At 41.5% G+C, this 19,190-nt stretch overlaps 1 protein-coding gene across 4 annotated transcripts in view; it reads right to left on the bottom strand.

The window, feature by feature from the left end:
* Positions 1-2,796: 2,796 nt before the first annotated feature.
* Positions 2,797-19,190, bottom strand: part of Ubxn4 (UBX domain protein 4) — a 35,481-nt gene continuing 19,087 nt past the window's right edge. For 2 of the 4 annotated variants that reach the window (NM_001356529.1, NM_026390.3), the window contains exons 9-13: positions 15,761-15,885; positions 12,204-12,306; positions 9,223-9,354; positions 7,171-7,373; positions 2,797-5,218 (exon numbers count right to left, since the gene is read on the bottom strand). In NM_001356529.1, coding sequence (NP_001343458.1) covers positions 5,080-5,218; positions 7,171-7,373; positions 9,223-9,354; positions 12,204-12,306; positions 15,761-15,885 — 702 coding nt within the window. In that variant the 3' untranslated portion in view covers positions 2,797-5,079. The remainder of the gene's footprint in view (positions 5,219-7,170; positions 7,374-9,222; positions 9,355-12,203; positions 12,307-15,760; positions 15,886-19,190) is intronic. The other 2 variants (XM_006529831.2, XM_017322239.1) reach the window with 1 other exon arrangement.

Raw genomic sequence — 19,190 nt, 5'->3', positions numbered from 1 at the left:
CATCTCACCAGCCCCCTCATAAGTATTTCTAACCTAAAGTATATCCACAGAAATTTCTATTCAGGAAGCTGAAGACATGGCTCAGTAGTTAGGAGCAACTGCTCTCCAAGAAGACTTGGGGTTGATTCTTAGCATCCATACAGCAGCTAATAACTATCTATAACTATAGTTCTGGGGAATCCAATGCCCTCTTGTGGCTTCTGTGGGCACTGCATGCATGTGATACACATACATACATATAGGTAAAACACTTATACATGCATATTATTTAAAAAAAAAAACTTTATCCAAAAGTTTATCCAAAAACTTTATCCAAAGGTTCGATGGCTAGCTCGGCAGTCAGGAACCTTTTGTGAACACACCTTCTTTTTCTGTTGATAGGAAAAGGCTGCCAAAGGGTTCGGGTTTTGAATCTTTTGAAAAGGGCATGATTAGTTACCCAGGACTGACTGACACTGGACCTCCATGTAGCTCAAGTTAGCCTTGAACTTAGGGTTATCCTACTGTCTCTGCTTGAGAACTTAGGGGCTACATACATGTACTACCATAGGTCAAATGTGGGTGCTTCTAAATCCGAAATGCGGAGGACATTTCTTGGGCAGAAAGATTCATGACCAAGTGTTATTAATTGGAGCTAGAGAGATGGCTCAGCAGTTAAGAACATTTGCTAGTCTCACAGAGGTCCCAGGTTCAGTTCCTACCATCAATAATTAATGGCCTGTAACTATCCCTAACTCCAGTTCCAAAGGATATGGCACCCTCCACTGGCCTCTGCAAGCATCAGGTAGCAAATAGTATGTTTACATACATTCAAGCAAAATATCAATACACATGAAGTAAGAACATTTTTTTTTTTGTTTTTGTTTTTTTAGACAGGGTTTCTCTGTATAGCCCTGGCTGTCCTGGAACTCACTTGCTAGACCAGGCTGGCCTCGAACTCAGAAATCCGCCTGCCTCTGCCTCCCAAGTGCTGGGATTAAAGGCGTGCGCCACGATTCCCAGCAAGAACATTTTTTAAGAAGTAAACTATATTAGAATTTAATATAGGTCTAGAGTTCTAGGACATGTGAGGCTACTCAGAAAATCCCCATTTCAATTGCCCCCTCCCCAAAACAAGAATGTTAGGAGATAAAAAGTTAGGTTTTGAAATGGGAAAGACATCTGTGACTCTTTACCTAGAAATCTAGTGACTCAAAACCTGGAGGCCAAAAAGAAACACACTAATAACGCTGACCTTGTTAAAAACAAAACAAAAGAGCTCGTGAGCCTGCTCCGGGCTCTCAAGCCTGACCACCTGAATTTGTTCCCAGGACACATATGGAGCAAGAACTGATTTCCACAAACTGTCCTCTGACCTCCGTGCTCACGCCTGTTCCTCTCCCTCCTTCCCTCTTCCTTTTCTCCCTAACCATAACGAAAAACAATTTCTAGGAGGCTGGAAAAATGGCCTAGTACTTAAGAGTGCTTTGCCGCTCTTGCAGGATCTGAGTTTAGTTCAGTTTCCAGCCTGTACTCTCAGCTCCGGGGTTCTTTCTAACACTCTTCTTGTTTCTATGTGCACCCCACATATGCATATTGAAAGAAATCTTTAAAAATAAAAAGGAAAGATTAAAGGACAAAATTGTCACAGCATGCAAGTAAAGAGTTGATTTTCTTATGAGCACAAGAGTTTGTACAAATCAGTAGGAAAAATACAAAAGTAAAACTGGTCCAGCGCTCGGGAGGCAGAGGCAGGCGGGTCTCTGAGTTCGAGGTCAGCCTGGTCTACAGAGTGAGTTCCAGGACAGCCAGGGCTACACAGAGAAACCCTGTCTGGAAAAACCAAAAAAGGGCAGGAGAGATGGCTCATCAGTTAAGAGCACTGACTGTTCTTATAAAGGTCCTGAGTTCAAATCCCAGCAACCACATGGTGGCTCACAACCATCTGACGCCCTCTACTGCTGTGTTTGAAGACAGCTACAGTGTACTCACATATAAAAAATAAATCTTAAAAAAAAAATAGTAAAACTGGAAGACAGTTTCAAAGTCAGTTGGCATGACCAGGAGTATTGACAGCTGTCTCAGTCGTACTGCAAGCCTTTAACCCAGCACTCAGCAGACAGAGACAGGCACGCTGTGCGTTCAAAGCCAGCCTGGATGATACAATGAGTCTGTAGTGAGAATAAAACAGAGCAAAACAACAACAACAAAACAAAAACAAAAAACCCAAAACCCAACCAATCCAAAGTTCATGTTCATTCAAGATGAACAGTGCATATACAGTCCTCAGAAGCACATTTACAATGTGGACAGAGATGAAGGAGAGCAGATGGCAGAGAGCAGAGCGGTGGGGTCCAGGCTCACCCTGAGGGAGGAGTGTCTTAATTCATGCAACTTTTAAAAGAGCTAATTTGGCCATCTTTCCTAATCCAAACCTCAAATATCCTCTAGAGTTAACAAACCATGTCCCATGGGTCCACTTTCAGTCAGAATACCTCTCCCCTCCAGGATGCTCATGTCTGTGACTGAGAAACCAAACAAGCAATTTTGCTTTGGTTTTGAGATAGGGTCTCACTGTGTAGTCTGAGTCAGCCTGGAACTATGTAGACCAGGCTGGCCTCAAACAGAGATCCTATTGCCTCTGTCTCTTGTGCCACCACACCTGGGCTAACCACATAATTTTGATTAATCACAGAATATAATCAATCAGTTGTGTGCTTATGTCCATCGAACTGATACAGACAGTAAGAATGAGAGCTAGTTGTGTATAGGCAGGTCGAGGTCTTTGAGACTGTAAGGAAAGAGCAAAATGCAGGGTAGTACATACAATATGATCCCATTTATTTAAAAATAAAGATTACATATTTGATTATATGCATAAAATTTTTCTAAAAATGACATTAGAAATTATGACTAGAGGTTACCTCTGGGTAGTGGCAGTGGGGTAGGACGCTGGGACAGAGACACCCTTTTCTTACATTCTGGGGTTTTTTTCAACCATGTGTACTTTTTTCTTTCTTTTGGCTTTTTGGAGACAGGGTTTCTCTGAATAGCCCTGGCTGTCCTGGAACTCACTTTGTAGACCAGGCTGGCCTCGAACTCAGAAATCCACCTGCCTCTGCTTCCCTAGTGCTGGGATTAAAGGCATGCGCCACCACGCCCAGCTCCATGTGTACTTTTAAAAGAGATAACGTTGAAGAGTGATCCTGTTACTCACACATGAACTATGGACATTTTAAGACTTGTATTTGATTTTCTTCAAGACAAATTGACTTGAGGTAATTAATGTTTTTCCAGGATTCATACCATTAACAAGTATTTCTTAAAACTCATATATTGCCTCGTTATTGCAGAGACAGATCTCACTCTGCCTAGGCTGGACTTGAGCCTGGACCTGAGGATAACCTTGAGCTTTGAGAGCCCTGCCCCATCTCCCAAGTACTGTACAGGAACAAGATGCCACGCCCAGCTTGCTGTGTTTTTAGATGACTGGATCTTAGATGAGATGGTTCCTACAAAGTTTTAAAAGCTTGCATTTTTGTTGTTGTTGTTGACCTTGTAGCCCTGGCCTGAACTTGCTATGTAGACCAGCCTGGCCCTTAAACTCCTGCACCTGATTCCTAAGCGCTGGGATTTTACGTGTGAGCCACCATGCCTGGCAAACAACTTCTTTAAATAGTGTTAACAAATGTGATCAATGCAGAAGACTGCAAGAGAACTCCAAGGACATACATCATTAGCGTGTTCTTCTCTTTACATATACATTAGCACGCTGCCCTCTACACACACAATTTACAAAGCTCAACTCATCCTGTGCCTACAGCTATGCTTCCTGCCTTCTTTCCACCAACATAGCAGACATTCAATAAACATGTGCTGGATTAGTATGTTCCATTTCTCAACAGGAATTACATCCACAGAAGGCATTTTGTTGTTTTCAGTTTTTAAGTTAACTAATATTAGGACTATTCATAGCTAAACTTCTGCAATGAGGATCATTACTTAGAAAAAGCTATTGTGTCAAAATATGAAATATTTAAAGTTCCTAGGCATGTTTTCAGGAAGGTTCTGTTACTCCAGCACTTTAGCTGCCCCCTGCTTCCCGCCAGCACCACAGCTCACACGCAACACGCGTGTTACTCCGCAGGGGAGAGGAGTTCTTCCTGTCTGACACAGGCAGGGTCAGGTTGACTTTCCATTTTAAAACCAGAAGTACAGCAAAACATACCCCACGGTTCAAACATCACAACTTTCAGGAATAATGGGGGTGAAGTGTCTCCTCTCTACCCTAGTCCTACAGTACTGGACTTTGGCCTGGCAAGTGTGACTGCTGCATGTGAGATTTCAGCAGGAATATTAGTGAGCAATCTAAGCCGCAGACTGGCCATTCTCATCTGCCTGGCATCGATGAGAACAGGTTATAAAACAGATGCATCAGTAACCTAGGACACAGAGTTTCTACATTTTATTTTTCTAAATAAAGGTACTCAGTTATTTTGCTGACATCTTCAGGGCAGCACTGGGAGGAAAAAGTCAGACAAAAGTGACCTCGATACAGCCCTGTACAACAAAGATGCTTACAGCAAAAATAAGATCATTCTGGTTTTTTGGAAACTTTTTTTATTTGATATTTAAGTAAGATCAAAAACTACAAGATTTTTTTTTTTTGTTTTGTTTTTGAGGCTGATGAGTGCAAAGAGAAACGCTAAACATCAGTTATCACCTGATTAGCTCGCTGAGGTGCTCGGGGCTCAGACTACTCAGTGACATACCAGTTACTGTGTGTGGCTTGAGAATCTTGCAGCAAAAAGTATCCTAAATGAAACACTGGGCTAGGGGCTGTGGAGTCTGAGTAGGAGCGGTGGTGGCAGGGTGGCCTTGGGATTCTTCTAGGCTCAACAGCTGGTTACCCTACACAAGGACCTAGCATCCAGCTATTTCATGTTTGACTTTTTCAGGTTAAACAACTTAACTCAAAACCTCTTAGCAGAAATAAAGACTATACACGGTCTGAAAACATAAAGCTGACCCACTTCTCCAGCAGCAGTCTCGCTGAGTGGAGTCCTAAGGAAACAGTGAGAATCTGCACTGCTCGCTACCCTACATCTGCTGCGTGGAGTTTCCATTCCAAGTGTTGTTCTCGTCTTCACCGTCATCTTGAGTCCTCAGTCTGTATATTTTCCCTTCTTTTTTAAAGTCTTCCCCTCGTTTTTCCAGCATTCTTTTTCGGACTGGTTCCCTGAAATGAAAAAGAGAAGAAAGAAGGTGACATAAAATACAAACCACGCAAAGCTGTTTCTCACATTTCTTCTGATATAGGGTAGGCAACTGTATTTTATTTTTACCTCAATAGTGAAGTCTATAGAAGATATCTGTACCTCTGCTGCAATAATCAATTTTACTAGTCTTTAATAATTTAATCTCCTCAGTTATGTAAGTCAAACTAGCCAAATCATATTGTCCATTTTCCAGATGACTTATTAAACCCTACAAGAACATGACCATTTGCTAACTAACTTCCTTTAAAAACAATAAATCAACCTCATACAAGCCGAGACACGTACTAGATATAATTTACAGAGTACCCTAGAAGCTAAACAAAGCTCCAGTTGTACCTTAACTGATAGAAATGGCCAGTCAGTCATTTGCAATCCTTTTAAAACCTTTACCAGTGACTTATAACAAAGAATAAATAGGACTTCCTTATTTGAAAGCAGGAAAGAGTCTAAGTTTAGAGAAACCTATGAACAACAGAAAATGGAAAAACAGTAGACTAGAAAGCCTCCTCTCACAGGCACATTCACCATTCCCTCTGCCACAAATTCAAGTCCTTTCCCCCTTTTAAGAAAAGTTTTAATGATTCACATGGCACCCTATTCCATACTATAGTAATTACAGAATTAAATATTTCTAACTACTCTTTAGCAAGACTAAGGTATTGATCTTGGTGCCTAACAGTCAAGATAGAGACCACATAAGCCAATTGCAGTATTCATATATATCAATGTAGTGGTTTGGCTCATGGGAAGTGGCACTATTTGGAGGCGTGGCCTTACTGAAGGAAACTTATCACCATGGGTGTGGGCTCTAAGGTCCTATGCTCAAGCTCCACCTAGTATGGAAGACAGCCTCCTCCTGGCTGCCTTCTGATCAAGATGCAGAACTTTTGGCTTTTCCAGTATTATGCCTGCCTGGGCACTGCCATGCTTCCTGCCATGATGATAATGGACTGAACCTCTGAACCTGTAAGCCAGCCCCAATTAAAGTCTGTCCCTTATAAGAGTTGCCTTGGTAATGGTGTCTCTTCACAGCAATGAAACCTTAAGTTTCAACCACAAAGAATCAGTGAAACACAGGACTAGGTATCTCCACACCGCGGAGTGATAGCTTTCAGGGCTGATACACTTGCTGCGATGTCTAAATAGTTCAAGCTACTCTTTAGCAGGGCCTTAGAGAAGTGAGTGCAGTAGTCAACAACTATAATCCTAGCACTTGGAAAGAAGAGGCAAGAAGTTCAAGGTCATAAAACCGAGGACCCTCTGCAGGACAAATGCTAAGAGTATATGTAACAAGAATGAATATTATTTGTTAGATGGGGGTATAACCTCCTCCTGGATAATACTTCCTGTTAACCTGTTTTGAATATGCCAAAAGAGTATGGACTAAAGCCATCACTGCTGTCCATAGAACTAAATCTTTGATCTGTAATGAAAGTAAGGGCTTTGGTTAAAGAATTAAAACCAAGTCTGATGGCATTCTCTTTCTTTTCGTTTTGCATTTTCCTTTTGACTCAGGGTTTCACTATATAGCCTAGAAAGGATTCAAACTCATGATCTTCTGTATTCCCAACCAGGCTAAACTCATGGTATCATATCCATCTCCCTCCCACCCCCAACCCCAGTGCGGTGGTACAAGTCTTTAATCCAGCACTTGGGAAGCAAAAGTAGAAAGATCTCTCTAAGTTTGAGGCCAGCCAGGGTAACACTGGGACCCCATCTCAAAAACAACAAAAATCATGGCTAGCAAGAAATACTACATACCTGGGGGCGGGGGTGTGTGTATTGGTAATTATGGAATAAAGAGTGTTCAGTGAATGGGGGAAAAAGAGGCAAAGTTGCTTTACTAGCACCAAGGATTAAAGAAACCACTGTATGTGACCTGTGTATTTTGCAAAGAGACAAGAACATAGACCTTTTCTCTGATTTGCTGGATGATGCAGAGTTTGAAGGCTCTGTGGATGTGGCTCTTGCTGAAGTCTGTGCAGGAGGAGGATTGCTAAATAAAAAATTGCTAATTAATCTCCATATGGCCAGGAATGGATAAAGCACCGTCCCCAGTAATGTCCAAATGTCTCCACTAGAAGAGTGGACAATGGATGTGGCTGGCCGTCCTGCCTAGAAAAAAAAAAAAGATGAAAAATTAACAAAGGAGTAAAGATTCTATCAGTACAGTTGAATCACATTTGGCTCTTAGATGCTCCTTTTATCTGGAAACAAAGCCAAGGAAGTAAAAATGATCACCTTTTACGTCTTCCCAAGTGCCCATGAACTTATGGGACTTCTAGAGCTGTTTTTACTATTTATTTTTATTGAGGCAGGGTCTCACTATGTAGCTCTGGCCATCCTGGAACTCACTCTGTAGATCAAACTGCCCTGGAACTCACAAATATCTGCATTATCTGCCTGCCTTGGCCTCCCACGCACTGGGTTAAAGGCATGCACCATCATGCTCAGCTGTTTTTACTTTTAAACAAATACTTTTATGTGTATGTGTGTACATGACTGTATGTATGTGCATCACATGTATCACCTGGAACTGAAGTTATAGACAGCTGTGAGCCACCATGTTGGAACTAGGAACTAAAGCTGGGTCCTCTGCAAAAGTAGCAAGTGTTCTTTTTTTTTTTTTTAAAGATTTATTTCTTGATTATATGTCAGGACACTATAGGTATCTTCAGACACTTGAGAAGAGGGCATCTGATCTCATTACAGATGGTTGTGAGTCACCATGTGGTTGCTGGGATTTGAACTCAGGATCTTCGGTAGAGCAGTCTGTGCTCTTAACCGCTGAGCCATCTCTCTGGCCCTCAGCAAGTGTTCTTAACTGATGAGCCATCTATCCAGCACCTCACCACACCTGGCTGAACCAACTTAAAAAAAAAATTTAGTTTTCTTCTATGTGTATTAATGTTTTTGCCTGAATGTTATATATGTGTACTAAGTGTATGCTTGGTGCCCAGGCAGATCAGAAGAGGACATCAAATCCCCTGGACCTGGACAGCTCTGAGTTGCTATGTGTGTGCTGGGAACTGAACCTGTGTCCTCTAAGAGAGCAGCACACTCCAATTGTCAAGGCATTTCTGCAACTCTGAACCAGCTGTTTTTAAGAAATAGTAAACTTGGGGCTAGAGAGATGGCTCAGTGGTTCTGAGCACTAACTGCTCTTGCAGAGGACCAGGGTTCAATTCTCAGCAACAACATGGTGGCTCACAACCATCTCTGTAATGAAATCTGATGCCCTCTTCTGCTGTGTCTGATGTACTCATATAGTTAAATCTGAAAAAAACCTCTGGTAATAAAATCTGGTGAACACCATGAAATCCTGATTGCTGGGCTGTTTGTAGTGTGGTGGCAGCTCTAGGCTAGAGCAGGGAACATCCTAGTGAACAGGACATGAAGACCCAGCTGACCCTTCAGGGAGACCTTGGCAACATCTTAGCTTGCTAAGTCTCTTTTCTCCAGAGAAGATGAAAGTGCTATACTTACTGGGTGTGGTGGCACGCATGCCTTTAGTATCAGAACATGGGAGGTAGAGGCAGGTGGATCTCTTTAAGTCCAAGTCTAGGCTAGTCTACATGGTGAGCTCTTGGACACCATGTAAGACCTTGTCTCAAAAACAGCAAGCTATAGTTAAAGAATTACATGTTATTTTTATGTTATATATTTCCAATGTGGTAGACAGTATAGTCATAGGCTAACAGTTTACAGATGAAACAACTCAATATTTGTTTTCTTCTGTTAATTTTTTTGCATAGAAAACAGTTGAAATTTCAAAGCCTCACAAAACATTAGCACTATAAATTTATAAAGCACAGAATAAATAGATGTACTATAAATTGATCTAATTTTGACTACTTTGTTATTTTAATTGCACACAGCCTTTTCTCTTCTTCAAGTTCTAAGAAGTGACCAAGAATAGAACAGACAGAAAGCCCAGAGGGCAGAACCCAGACTGTATGCATACTGGCAGCAGCACCACAGAGGCGCTGGGGGCGAGCTCCAGATCCAGCAGCCTCCTCTTATAGTCTTCTCTGGTGAACTCTCTTCTGGGAAACATGGTGGCTAATGAAAAATTGCCATAGGTGTTGCCCACGGTCTGAAACAGAGCAGTGAGTTGTAAACCTTACAAAGTTGTCTTTAACAAATAAGGTACTACCAAGATGCATTGTTTTAGACTCTAAAATAATTGTTACAATTAAAATTATCTTAATTTACAAAATTCAATTAGATATAAATTTAAAACCACTTAGAAAAACCATGTTCCAAAAAGTAGTTGAGAAATACCAAATCCAAATGGTTTTAAAAAAATGTTAGCATCTAAAAAATGACCACTGCCTTGCTTTGAGTTTTTTTTTTTAAAGATTTATCTATTTTTATTTATATGAGTACACTGTAGTTATCTTCAGACACACCAGAAGAGGGCATCAGATCCTATTACAGATGGTTGTGAGCCACCATGTGGTTGCTGGGAATTGAAGTCAGGACCTCTGGAAGAGCAGTCAATGCTCTTAACCCCTAAGCCATCTCTCCAGGCCGACTGATGCCTTGCTTTACAACTGTTGCAAGTAAGTGGAAGGCTATGTGGGAAAAATGTCCCTCCTGTGGGCCAGCCAGGGAGAACTGACCACACACATGTACCATGGGCTGCACACGGCTCTCCCACTTCCCACATAAAATAAGACACCGTACAAACTTTTAATAAGGCACCTGTCCTATTAAAGCTCCTCTATGGTGCGACTGGACTCTGTATTTACATTCATTAAGAAACAGTGAAAGATCTATGATTTATAGTTTAAATTCCACACTCTCCTTTTCTTCCGAGAGACAGGGTAAAGGCCAGGCTGGCTCTGATATAATAGAGACTCACTAGACTCTGCCTCCCAAGTGCTGGGATCAAAGAACTATGCACAATGCCTGGCTTTTAGAACGATGACGACAAACCCCAAATGTGATAGAGACATAAGCACCTAAATGTAGCAGATGATCCTGTTCTATTCTCAGTGGTCAAAATAAAAACAGCTGAGCTATTTATCATGACCGAGAAAATGTGGTATATATACTAATAAAATTTTATTCAACAGAATAAAAAAATGTTATTTATAGGAAAAGTAGATGGAACTGGAGAGCATATAGAGCAAATGAGACAACTACTATAGCCTTCTTGTATGTGTGCCCTGGATATTGATCTACATGAGTGTATACAGTGATCCAAGAACACAAACCATCACGACAAGAAAGTCTAAGGGGTACTACTGAGGGAAAGACAGACTAACAGGACTCAGGGGAGAGGAAGGGTGACAGAGTGAAAGGTTAGTGGATGTGAACTTGAAAATGTTCTGTACGATACTGTGTCATAATTAAAGCTCATTATTTTGTACACTAATCTAAAAACAAAAGAACATGTGGTATTTGATATAAAAAGCAAAATGAGAAACAAACTATCAAACAATGGACCAGTAAGATGACTCAGTGACTAAAACCATTTGTCACATAAGCCCAATGACTTGAGTTTGATTCTGGAACCCACTGTGAAAGGAGAGGACCGCCGGGCAGTGGTGACGCACGCCTTTAATCCCAGCACTCTGGAGGCAGAGGCAGGCGGATTTCTGAGTTCGAGGCCAGCCTGGTCTACAGAGTGAGTTCCAGGACAGCCAGGGCTACACAGAGAAACCCTGTCTCGAAACAAACAAACAAACAAACAAAACAAACAAAAAGAAAAAGGAGAGAACCAACCCCTGAAAGTTGTTCTCAACACACATGTGACATATTCACACAACACCCATAAATAAAATAAAGTCATAAATAAAAATAAAATAGGAAAAATGGTATCCATAGAATATGCTGAAATGGGGTTTGCCTATGTACTAAGGGAATGAATGGTTATTATCATTTTTAAACATATTTGGAGACATGTCAACGTGTAGGCTGGGCCACTCTAGATTTTCAATAAGAAATACTGTTAACAATTCAAGTATGTGTTGGTGAGTCACTAGGCTCTTTTCCAAACTAGCAAAGGCCCCAACTGCAGCTAGACTTAAAGGCACAGGTACTACTTTGTTGCTTGTTTTACAGTACTGTGTGGGAGGCTGGGGGGTGTACACTGTGACACATATGTGGGGGTCAGAGGGCCCTGGGACCTAACAAGAAAGATTGTTAGGCGTGGCGGTAGCACTTTTAACCACTGAGCCATCCAGCCAGGGTGCAGCAGAGCTCTTCTCCCACAGTCTCCCATGTACTTGCAGCAGTTCTAGTAAAGCAAGCCTTGTGGGGTCCTCCAGATAACAGAGCAATGAAGCCACCATCTGGATGGGTTCTGCAATTCTTAAGACATGTTCCCTTGTGATGAGAAGACGCGATGAGAAGACTACTTTGAGGAGTAGTTGGTGAAAAGGTCTAAACCCATTATCCCAACTTTCTAATTTTAATCTTGAAGTTATGAGAAAAATTCTGGTACACACAAAGAGCTTAGCTCTCAAAGGAGGATTTATACCTGGAATCCATTTGAGTCAGGACTAAAAGAAAAAAAAAAGTACTGGAAACCACTCCTGTCTTACTTCCTATGTTATCAAATTTCACGTCACTTAGATTTTTGAGCAATTCCACACTTTTGAAGTAAATTTCTGATCTTCTGCCTTAACCAATAGAAAACAAATCAACCTTCAGAAAACAAAGAGAAACCTTTCCTTTCTAGGACAAATTCTCAGCTCTGACATCTAGGAGACTGCTTGCTTCTCATTCCTCTTGCTAAGCATGATAGTAGAACTTTCCTGAGTGGGCTGTATACTGTGATCACGTATAATACAAGCCAGAAAGCCTTCCATCTCAGGGCTGTCTCCTGTTATTCTTCTGGAGCTAAGTCAAAATTTATCTATATCCTTCAAGTTCTGCTTTGAAACTTCTTCTGCAAGGCTTCACTAACCCACACAACCATCTTTATAAACTTACCTGTGCAGCAAACTGCCTCGCTTCTTCTAGAGGAGCATCAGAAGGAAACTGGTTTGTAAAGGAAGAACCATCAGGCAGCCGGAACTGAATTCTTGCAATGGTGCTATGAGAAAAGAGAAGAGTCAAGCTGAAGAGTCCCTTCAGCTACAGAGTCTCAAACAGTGTCATCAACTATCAGACAGACAAAGGGCTGGCGAGACGGGCCTGTGGGTCAGGACTCGTTCCCAAGCTCCATCATGGGTCTGATCGCCATGATGGAAGAAGAGAGCCGACTCGCCCAAGCTTGTCATCTGACCTCCACACATGCGCCACGGCATGCTTTCCCATCCCCATAAGTGGTTTTCTTCCTTCCTTCCCTTCCTCCTTCCTTTCTAAAGTTCAGTTGTGAGTAAAAACGTACTTTTTTAGGCCGGAAAGAGGGCTCAACATGCAAGCCTGTTAACCTGCAATCATATCACTTGAGAGGCTAAAAGAGGAAGATCACAAGTTAGAGGCAAGCCTAGGCTACATGCTCAATGAAACCTTGTCTCCAAACAAAACAAGGGCCTGGTGAGATGACCTAAGTTTAGTCAAGTGCTTATCTCCATGGAGGAAGGAGAAAACTAATTCCTGAAAGCTGTTATTTTCAGGAATTATCATAAGACTCCATGATACACACACAACTTCCATCCTAGACCCAAAATGAATGTTAAAAAAAAAGTTGCTTTCTTTAAACAAAACAAAAAACCACATACACACACACATACACACACACACACACACACACACACACACACACACACACACAAAACAGAACCATGTAGCTATCATACTAATAGTAGAATATTTCATCACTTCTCAAAATCACCCTGAGCCCATTAGTAATTAAATGATTATTCCCATTTCTTTCTCAGGCTCCAGCCAACAATGAACTGATTTGCCTAGTTGGGACCTCTCATCTAAAAGAATCATATTACATGTGATCTTCCATACAGCATTATGTTTTCAAAATTCATCCAAAATCAAGAATCAAGGTTCTTGATTGAATCTGGGAGGTGGTGGCGTATGCCTCTAATCACAGCACTGAGGTGACAAAGGCAGGCAGATCTCTGAGGCTAGTGTGGTGTAGAGAGAGTTCTAGGACAGCCAGGGCTACAAAGAGAAACCCTGTCTCGAAAAAAGAAAACCAAACCAAACTACAAGTTCTTGATCCTTTTATTGTTGAATCCACTGTTACTGTTTTTAAAACTGAATTATGCTAGGAAGTATGAAATGCATTGTTTGGTTTTGTGAGACAGTTTTACTATGTAGCACAGGCTGGTCTGGAGATTGATATACAACCCGAGCAACCTTCAGACTTGCTGTTTTCTTGATTAAGATTCCCTCACTGGGCGTGGTGGCACACACCTTTAATCCCAGCACTTGGGAGGCAGAGGCAGGCAGATTTCTGAGATCGAGACCAGCTTGGTCTACAGCGTGAGTTCCAGGACATCCAGGGCTACACAGAGAAACCCTGTCTCCAAAAGCCAAAAACCAAAAAAAAAAAAAAAGAAAGAAAAAAAATGACTTATAGGCATATTCATAATATCTGACTTGTTTATTGGCAATTTCCTTTAAAGAATTAGATCTTTAGAGAAATAAAGATTCCAATCCGTTCCCTGTATAAGAGGTGGATTATCTTATCATTGCTGAGCTATACAAATGATTTTTTTTTTCCGAGACAGGGTTACTCTGTGTAGCCCTGGCTGTTCTGGAACTCACTCTGTAGACCAGTCTGGCCTTGAACTCAGAAATCCGCTTGCTTCTGCCTCCTGAGTGCTGGGATTAAAGGTGTGCGCCACCACCACCTGGCACAAATGATTTTTATAACCCAGGTACAAATTCTTTATCAAATTTATATTTTCTAGTATTTTCTCCAATTCCTATGAAGTTCAGGATTAAAAATTCTGTAAAACTCAGGATTGGAGAGATGGCTCAGCAGTTAAGATAACCCATTGCTCTTGTAGAGGACTGAGTTTGGCTCCCAGCTGCCAGGGTTGTGAGTTGCCTTAACTGCGGCATCAAGACATTTAACCAATATCATCTTTCTGGACTTCATGGAAGTTCCCTCGTACATTTAAAACCAGAAACAAAACAAAACAACCTTTTGTGTCTGTGGAGAGAATATGCAAACATGTTTGTGCATGCATCTATGCAGAGGCCAGGAAAAGGCAAGGGATTTCCTTCTGTCACTCTCCACCTATTCCTTTGAACCTGGGATTTCCACTGTCTCAGCTAGGCTACAAGTCAGCAAGCATTAGCAAGACAGTCTCTTGTTCTTGGAGCTGGGTTACAGACATTTTGTTATATGGGTGCTGGGATCTAAATCCCAGTCCTTATGATTGCATAGTGAACATTCATAATTGATAATCCATTTTCCAGCTCCTAGTACGAGCATATAACTTCTGAGGAATGATCAGAGCATTTTTCCATATAGGTTTTAATTTTCAATATCTTTTTTATTTTGTACTGTGTCAGACATATTTTTATTAAATTTTTGTTGCAAATATTTATTGCATTTTCTAAGAAATTTTACTTATTTTTTTAAAGGTTTATATTTTGTTTTTATTTATGTGTATGTGTGTGCATGTGTCTGTGTGAATGCATGCCTATAGGTAGGTATATGGAAGCCAGAAGTAGGTTTATGATCCTCTGGAGCAAAAAGTTAAGGGTGGTTTTAAGCTACCTGATGTGGGTGAAAGGAACTGAACTCATGTCCCCTGCTGTAGTCTCCCCTCCCCCAGCCTGAAACCTGCTTGCTCAGGGGTGGAGCTTCCTGCTCATTCGTTCTGCCACGCCCACTGCTGGAACCTGCGGAGCCACTCACGTGCACCTTTCTACTGGACCAGAGATTATTCGGCGGGAATCGGGTCCCATCCCCCTTCCTTCATAACTGAGTGTCGCAACAATAAAATTTGAGCCTTGATCAGAATAACTGTCTTGGCTACATTCCTTTCTCTCGCCACCTAGCCCCTCTTCTCTTCCAGGTTTCCAAAATGCCTTTCCAGGCTAGAACCCAGGTTGTGGTCTGCTGGCCGGACACAACACCCTGCAAGAGCAGCAAGTGTTCCCAACCTCTGAGCCATTTCTTTAGCCTTTCTGAGAAATAAACATTTTAAAAAGGTAATTTTTTCAGACAGGGTCTCATCATGTAGCCCTGAAACTTACTATGTAGGTCAAGTTAGCCTCACAGAGATCTGCCTGCCTCCCAAGTGTTGGTATTAAGGTATACACCCACCACACCCAGACATAATACTTGATCATGAACGTTAGTAATTTTCTAATATTAAGAGATTTAAAAGATTCCTCAAGATAAGCCATGATCTGGGCTTGGTGGTGCAAGTCTATAGACCCAGCTGTTTGGAGGCAGAAGCAGGTGGATCTCTGTTAGTTGAAGGCCAGCCTAGTCTACAGATTGAGTTTCAGGTTAGCTAGGGCAACATAGGGAGATTCTACCTCAAAATAAAAAATAGAAATAAATACTAACCAGTTCCAGATGCATAGGCATTTCAGGGTGAAGTTTATAAAGCAAAAAGTACCTTCTGTCTCGTGCTGTAGACTCTCTCTTGACTTCCGTTCCTGCCTGTTTGGTCAGCAAGGCAGCAGCTTTGGCAGCTTCTGCTTCCTTTGTCTTTGCAAAACGAGCAGCTCTTTCTGCACGATCCTTTGAAGTAAAATACCATAAGACACATTACTTCTCACAGTCAGAATCTACACATGTCTAAACATAAGGAGTAGTAAATACAAGTACACAGAATTCTTTAAGTTCACACACAGACATTATACTTTTAGGATCTGAGGGGTTTTTTGTTTGTTTTTCGAGACAGGGTTTCTCTGTGTAGACCTGGCTGTCCTAGAACTCACTCTGTAGACCAGGCTGGCCTCGAACTCAGAAATCCGCCTGCCTCTGCCTCCCAAGTGCTGGGATTAAAGGCGTGTGCTGCCACTGCCCGGCTTGGATCTGAGATTTTTTTCTTTGTTTGTTTTCTTCATTTAAGCAACTGTGAAGAATCTGAGTTACTATTAAACAAAACAAAACAAACAAAAAAAATGAACTGGCTCCATAGCTGGGGTACAAAGTCTGGCACAAAGCTGATGTTTAATGAGTGTTTGTTAAAGAATATTCAGGCCAGGAATACTTTTATATGTATACAATAGCTTAATTTATTTTTTAAAAACTTATTTATTTTATGTATATGAGTACACTGTTGCTGTCCTCAGACACACCAGAAGAGGGGATCGGATCCCATTACAGATAGATGTGAGGCACCTTGTGGTTGCTGGAAATTGAACTCAGGACCTCTGGAAGAGCAGCCAGTGCTCTTAACCGCTGAGTCATCTCTCCAGCCCCCACAATAGCTTAATTTAAAAAGAAACACTTAGAGAAATGGCTCAGTGGTTCAGAGTACTTACTGTTCTTCTAGAAGATGTGGGTTCCCAGTATCCACATGCAACTAACAAACTATGTAGCTCTAGTCCCAGGGGACCCAACACCCTCTTCTGGCTTCTGCAAACACTGCATGCATGTGGTGTATATATATACCTAGGCCAAACATTTATAACATAAAACATAATAAAAAAAAAGTAGGGCTGGCGGGAAGGCTCAGCAGGTAAAAGCACTGACTGTTCTTCTAAAGGTCCTGAGTTCAAATCCCAGCAACTACATGGTAGCTCACAACCACCCGTAATGAGATCTGACGGCCTCTTCTGGTGTGTCTGAAGAAAGCTACAGTGTACTTATATATAATAATAAATAAATTTTTGGGCTTGAGGGCTGGAGAGATGGCTCAGCAGTTAAGAGCACTGACTGCTCTTCCGAAGGTTCTGAGTTCAAATCCCAGCAACCACATGGTGGCTTACAACCATCCTTAATGACATCTGACTCCCTCTCCCGGTGTGTCTGAAGACAGCTACAGTGTACTTACATATAAAATAAACAATAAATAAATCTTTAAACAACAACAACAACAAAAAAAAAACAAAAAAACTTTTGGGCTTGAGTGAGCAGAGTTGACCGGAGTGAGTAGAGGTGCTAAAAATTCAATTCCCAATAATCACATGAAGGCTCACAACCATCTGTTCAGCTACAGTGTACCCACATACATTAAATAAATAAATAAATAAATAAATAAATAAATCTTAATAAAAAAAGTAACTGGCTGTAAAAGCATCCTAAGCCTTGAGTTGTGCCTATCTTTTGAAAGTCTCTATCTCAAAAAATAATGCTTTTATGGAGACTGCAAAGTAACACAATTTTAGTTTGTTTCCAGGAAAAAATATTGGGGGACATTTTTACTGTGTGGTCTGACTAGCCAATGATTCCCTTTGTAGACCAGGCTGGCTTTGAACTCACAGAGCTCCATCAAAGCCTCCTAAGTGCTTGGATTAAGCATGCACAACCATACCTAACTACAGAATCTTTTAATGCTGCATTTTCTTAGAAAATTCTTTTGTTTTGTTTTGTTTTTGGAGACAGGGTTTCTCTGTGTAGGGGTGGTTATCCTGGAACTCACTGTGTAAGACCAGCCTGGCTGGCCTCCAACTCACAGAGAACTGCCCACTGGGCTGGGATTAAAGGAGTATGATAGCTCCCACCCCAATCTTAGAAAATTCACCTGCCTTTAATCCTAATACTCTCTGATTTTGAAGCCAGCATGGTCTACAGGTCCATGGCAGCCAGGGTTATACTGTACACTCTGTCTCTAAATAAATAAATAAGGTAACAAGAAGAAAATGAGAAATGGCTCAGTGGGTAAGAGCAAGGTCTACTTCCAAAGGACCTGAGTTCAGTTCTTAACACACATAACAAGACACTCACAACCACCTGTAACTTCAGTTCCAGAGGATTTGATACCTCTTGTCTCTGATACCTCTTGTCCCCCCCTCCACACATATAATTAAACACACCCTTGTCCCACCCTTCACATATATAACACACACACACACACACACACACACACACACACACACACACACACAGAAATGAAATACCAAACAAAACAGCCTATCTTGGGCTAGTGAGATGGGTTCAAGGGTAGAGCACTTGCTGTGTGAGCCTGGTGGCCTTAGTGTAAGCTCAGAATCTATACAAAGCCTGAGGAGAGAGCGGACTCCACAAAGTTATCCTCTGACCTCCAAAGTTTGAGGGGGCAGTGGTAGAGAGAGGGCTCCAGTGACTTAGAGCACCTGTCACTCTTGTGTAGGATGTGGGTTCAATTCCTAGCACTGTCACAGTGACTTATAACCATCCATTTCAGTCCCAGAGGATCCAGTGTACTTTTCTGGCCTCTGAGGGGAACAGGCACACACAACCTACATAACGCAAGCAAAATACTAAAACATGTGAGTAAGTAAATACATAGTAGGAAAAATGTTTTTATTTTATTTTATTTATTTATTTTTTTCGAGACAGGGTTTCTCTGTGTAGCCCTGGCTGTCCTGGAACTCACCTTGTAGACCAGGCTGGCCTCAAACTCAAGAAATCTGCCTGCCTCTGCCTCCCGAGTGCTGGGATTAGGAAAAATGTTTGTTTGTTTACTCTGTGTTGTCCTGGCTGGCCCTTAAAAATCTACCTGTCTCTGCCTCCTGAGTGCCACCACTGCCTGGCAAGAAAGTACTTTAAAAACCATTTTTTTTGAGTGCTAGCCATGTGGGAGGAAAAAGGAAAAAAAATTAAAGTGATTATCTGTTAATTTTTCTAAACTATTTAAATTCAATATAATTTCTTTTAAAAAGAAAGCTCAGATTGATACTTTTTGTTATTATAATGTGCTATTGTGTGCACCATTTGGTAATGAATGAAAAACCATTCTGTATGAAGAAACACTATCACAAATGTCATGCAGTCAAGCATTTAAAGTAAATGTCCACATCAGAGGCTCCCTTCCCCATTCCCAGCATTCAGCAGGCACAGCTAAGAGAATCTCAAGCTCAGCAGAGGCAGCAGAGGCAGGAGGAGGCAGAGGCAGG

This window comes from Mus musculus, chromosome 1 (genome assembly GCF_000001635.26).
Source record: "Mus musculus strain C57BL/6J chromosome 1, GRCm38.p6 C57BL/6J".
Classification (NCBI taxonomy): domain Eukaryota; kingdom Metazoa; phylum Chordata; class Mammalia; order Rodentia; family Muridae; genus Mus; species Mus musculus.
The sequence above is the reverse complement of the archived record's forward strand: the minus strand, read 5'-3'. Positions and strand labels throughout refer to the sequence as shown.